At 33.4% G+C, this 5366-nt stretch overlaps 1 protein-coding gene across 1 annotated transcript; it reads left to right on the top strand.

Moving 5' to 3' along the window:
• Positions 1-2909: 2909 nt before the first annotated feature.
• LOC139840170 (WAT1-related protein At5g07050-like) lies at positions 2910-5154 on the top strand. The gene is made up of 7 exons (XM_071830396.1): positions 2910-3215; positions 3332-3394; positions 3479-3595; positions 3820-4072; positions 4189-4347; positions 4449-4600; positions 4699-5154. Exons 1-7 carry the CDS (start codon positions 3010-3012, stop codon positions 4976-4978), a joined length of 1230 nt encoding a protein of 409 aa, XP_071686497.1. The 5' UTR covers positions 2910-3009; the 3' UTR covers positions 4979-5154.
• Positions 5155-5366: the final 212 nt, after the last annotated feature.

Raw genomic sequence — 5366 nt, 5'->3', positions numbered from 1 at the left:
CCTTCACCTTCCACTTCTCACATCACTACTACTTCGACATGAAAAAGCCTTTTTCGCTTTCTTCAGTAGCAGACAGATCTTGGATTGATACTTCTTTATCTTAGCTTGATTCTGGTAGATTCGTTCAGCTTTTGAATCACGATCCAAGCCGTAAAAAGGATCATTTGCTTCATCCGGAAACTGTTCTTCATCACTGTCGGATATATCTTCCAAGTTGATTTGAGAGTTGGTCATGGTTTCATAGACCCTTTCAATCTCATCAGAGTCATCTTCATCATCCCACCCCATCAATGTTAATGTATAACGATTAAATATTTGATAGGTTGGATTTGTAAGAATGTCATCTGTTGCCCTTAATTTTTCAAATAATTTTGTAAGATGCATTCCATAAGGAAGAGCTCTTGTTGAGTCCTTTGGCACATTGCTCATTCGTATGACCATAAAGTACGCCATGTTTACTGGTATTTGCATTTCTAGACACCAGAGAAGAGCCATCTGAACAACATGGATATGTGAACGATTTACCATTCTACAGTAAACATTGTAGTCGATCACTGTGTTCCATATTCGGAACTTCTTTCGCAGGTGTTTGCTCAGTACTCCTTGACTGAGAATTTCTTCTCTTGGAGCGCTGTCTTCACACAGTGTTCGAATAGCAGCATCTTTATTGATGAAATCTAAGAAAGCTGCCACCATTTCAGGAAAATCTTCGGCTTCAATTCTCCTTCCTTCTGCTATTGTTCGCTTTTTTACTCTTTCTCTGTTAAGTGTTGATTGGTGTGGACGAAAGTTGGATGAGCTTCCTCCTTGATTGGCCATTTTCTGCACATTGACACTTTTAATTTATTCAAAGTGCATAATTCAATTGTAGGCAACAAGTTTTGTAAACTTTAATTATCATCAATACTTAGATGTTTTGATGTTAATATTCTTCACATTTTCACTCTTCATTAGTGTCAATGAGTTTGCAACTAGATTAGGATTTTCACAAAGTTCATATGTGTTCTAGACTTTTAAGATCATCATCAACACATGTTTTGACATTCAACATTATTACACTCAATTTGCAACAATGTCATTTATATCATATGAACAATGCTTCTATGAAAATCTAACCTAGATGTATAATGAACCCTAGAATTAGTCATTGTTAAATTAACGCATAGATAGGTACTACTACAATCGTTTCCAAATTGTTCTTCAAGAACAATTTTGATTGTTTGCATTAATTCAAGTTTTCTTGTAACTTTTGATTTAACCCTTTATTTTTGTGATATTCACTTTCTGCCCTTCAATAACTATTATCTATTCACGTCGATCATAATTTTTAATTTTTTCTCAACAGATTTTATTTTACATTTTCTCTTCAACATTAATGCCACAACATCTAATTTATCATTTAATAATAATAATAATAATAATAATAATAATAATAATAATAATAATAATAATAATAATAATAATAATAATAATAATAATAATAATAATAATAGTAGTAGTAGTAATAATAATAATAATAATAATAATAATAATAATAATAATAATAATAATAATAATAATAATAATAATAATAATAATATTTTTATATATGAAATATTAGGTTTAGTTTCTTTAAATGATTTTCATTAATTTTTTATAATTAGTTATTTGTTTAAAGGGTAATATTTGTAAGTTTATATTGGTGATAAACCTGTAATAAAATAAAAATTAATAATAACAAATACAAAGTATCACCACCACTTAAACATTAAAACGCACGTATTAAATTATAAGATGTAATTATGTGTCTCTAATCACACTTGTTAAAGTGAGACACAAACAACAAACATTTTGTCAACATATGTTACTGAAAACAAAGGGGAACCCGTGACATCCACGGATACCTCACCTAGTTTGTACTATAGTTTAGTCATAATTACATCGTAAAATGTATTGATGAATAAGATTGTCTTTATTTAAAAATTATTTTTTTAATCCAAATATGCATGACTTAGACCACCCACAGTGTAGTGTGATCGGAGCAAAATCATCACCATCACGTCTCCATCGCGCCCCTGTGCGGCGTGATGGAGCAGAAAAAGCTTGGGCGCGATGGGTTGATCACGGAGGTAAGTTTCTGACATTGCTTGGTGTTGATTGGGTGTATTGCTGCACATGCTGCACATTTGACCGTTGCATATTGCTGCACATTCGATCGTTGCCATATGTTAATAAATAAAATGATTTTAATTTTATAAAACTTAAATTTTATACGCCTCTATAAATAAACACTATCTCATTCATATATTTTCACACAACACTTTCATTTCTCACTTTACAAAACACTCTCTATAATATTTCTAATTTCTTAACCATGTCTCAAAATCCCGATCATAATGAGCCCGATTCCGGTAATCTCTACAACTTCGGGTCTCCAAATATGCCCGGGTCGAGCTCACATTCGCCTCAAAACGTTCGGGGTAATCGGTCATTAAAAAATATCCCGCAACAAAATCTTCATGATTTTAATAATAATGCGTCTTTTTTTTCTCAGTTTCTACAACAACAACAATATCAACTATCATTTACATCTCAATCTCAACAACCATTTTCATCACACCTCATCACGCTCATCACCACTAATAATGGTCTTAACTTCACTGAATCATTTCGTTATCTTTTTGGTCCCTTACTTAGACATAAAAACATTCATTAATAGAGCATAACTATTTTCATGCTATACACTAGGGTAAAATTAATATTAATAAGTTAAATTAAAATATGAGATATCTACGTACCATGCCTGTACATGCACTAGCAAGTGGCCAAATAAGAATATTCACATTTCAAACTTTGTGGATAGCATAGCTCCCCCGAGTGTCTTATAAATATGTGCATCAAAATCCATTTTTACTCAGGACAAACACCCACAAACATCTTCAAGTGTTTTCCTCTTCTTAGCTACTACACTTTTCTACCTCTAGTTACATAGTCTTCTTGCTAGTTCACAATCAAGAAATCAAAAACAAAATGGAAGGCAAATTAGGATGTTTTGCAAGGTTTTTTCTTTCTTCGAAACCATATATCGCCATGATTTGTTTGCAATTTGGATATGCCGGGATGAACATAATCACGAAAGTGTCACTCGATGGCGGCATGAGTCACTACGTCTTAGTTGTTTACCGTCATGCATTCGCCACTGCTGCTATTGCCCCTTTTGCAATCATCCTTGAAAGGTATACATATATCCTAATGATTCATAATCAAGATGCATGAAGAAAGATTTCATACATGGTCTTCATTTGAATCCATATTCTTGATCATATCATAAAGTATTCTTTTGTGATTGTAGGAATATTCGCCCAAAGATCACATTCTCCATATTTATGCAAATGTTTGTCTTGGGACTTCTTGGGTATGTTTAAATTTCTTGAACCTTTATTAACAACGAATAAAGGCAAACACTTTATAAATAAAACAAATTTTGGGTTCTCTATAGGCCGGTGATCGATCAAAACTTCTACTACGCGGGGCTGAAGTTCACATCTCCAACCTTTTCTTGTGCTATGAGCAACATGCTTCCAGCAATGACCTTCGTTATGGCCGTCCTATGCAGGTATTTAACTATGCACATTAATCTTAAGATAGCAATTACTTGTATACATATCCAATTACCTTTATAAAACAGTTTTTCTACTTATGTTAAGAAGAATGAGCTTTATATAATAATTAGCGAACATGACACATAAATCTTGTTTTGAGCGAATAAGCGCTTTAAAACAAGTAATTTCAAGCACCCCTTTTGATCTTACTATACGTACTGAATTGTTTTGTATAAAGGATGGAGAAATTGAATTTAAGAACGGTTAGATCTCAAGCAAAGGTGGTTGGAACCATATTCACAGTAGCAGGAGCCATGTTGATGACACTCTACAAGGGTAATGTGGTTGAGCTGTTTTGGACCAAGCATGTGCACCCTCATTATGCTGAGACCACTTCTGCAACTTCAGACTCTTCTGATAAAGAGTGGGTTACAGGATCCATTCTTCTTATCATTGCTACTTTTGCATGGGCTTCCTTTTTCATTGTTCAGGTACAAATAGTTAAGATCAATATATAAAAAGTATTAGCTTTAAATGAGCGACGTTTTCACTTCAGACTGTTTGTAAGGTGTTTGTACTTAACTAAAAATTTGATTGGTTTTTGCAGAATGTGACAATGAGGAGATATACAGCACCTCTTTCACTGACTTGTTTGGTGTGCTTTATTGGTACATTACAATCAATTGTTGTTACTTTTGTAATGGAACACAAGCCTGATGTTTGGACTATTGGCTGGGATATGAATCTTCTTGCTGCTGCCTATGCTGTATGCATCTTATTAATTTCTCTACATAGATACTTGTCACTTACATAAATATATATAAAATCTTTATCAATCATCCGACTGTTTTACTTGTTTTTCAATAGGGGATTGTGTCATCAAGTATTGCATACTATGTACAAGGTCTAGTAATGGAAAAAAGAGGACCAGTTTTTGTGACTGCTTTTAGTCCTCTAATGATGATCATTGTTGCAATCATGGGGTCTTTTATTTTAGCTGAAAAGATCTACATGGGAGGGTAATTGACAATATCTTTTTAACTTTTGCCATTTTTTCATATATAATATAAAGTTTATCAATTATGTATAATGATCGGCGAAATGCACAATCTTGCAGTGTGATGGGTTCGATCTTGATAGTTATTGGACTATACTCGGTTCTTTGGGGTAAGTACAAGGAGTACAAGGAGAAAGAGTTGGCGGAACAAATTCTTGACCCTGTAAAAACTAACTCGGGTAACAACAACAATAACAATCAAATGATGATTGATTTCGTTGAGGCCAACGATCTCGAGATGCAGAAAGATGTGATGTACAAAACATCGGTCCCAACGATCGCGATTAGTGCTCCAATCCCGACGCCACCAATGATTGCAGTGGAGGCACCGAGAGTGTAAGAAGTGATGAGCTAATATTGAGATTGAGAGAGTAAGGGAGAAAGAACAAGTAAAAAACAGAAAATAATGTAATAATGAAGGGGTTGATTATGTACAACTACAATAGATTAGGGATGAAAAGCAAGCTGCTTTTTTGTAATTTTGGATTTGTCTGAATTAACGTTTTTCTTAATTAATTTTAGTTTTTAATTACTACTTTTCTGGAAGAATGAAAATTTCTATAGAATAGATTAATGCAACCAAATCTTTGTTTGAGAACATAGTAACATTTCTATGTGTCGTTTTCGCTGACGTCTGATTCGAATCCCACTTCCAACGTTAGTGTTTGATGCTTGTAAATCCATTTGTCTACTGCATGGACCCAACCAATTACGTATAAAACAAATTG

The sequence above is a fragment of the Rutidosis leptorrhynchoides genome, chromosome 4 (assembly GCF_046630445.1).
Source record: "Rutidosis leptorrhynchoides isolate AG116_Rl617_1_P2 chromosome 4, CSIRO_AGI_Rlap_v1, whole genome shotgun sequence".
Lineage (NCBI taxonomy): Eukaryota > Viridiplantae > Streptophyta > Magnoliopsida > Asterales > Asteraceae > Rutidosis > Rutidosis leptorrhynchoides.
The sequence above is the reverse complement of the archived record's forward strand: the minus strand, read 5'-3'. Positions and strand labels throughout refer to the sequence as shown.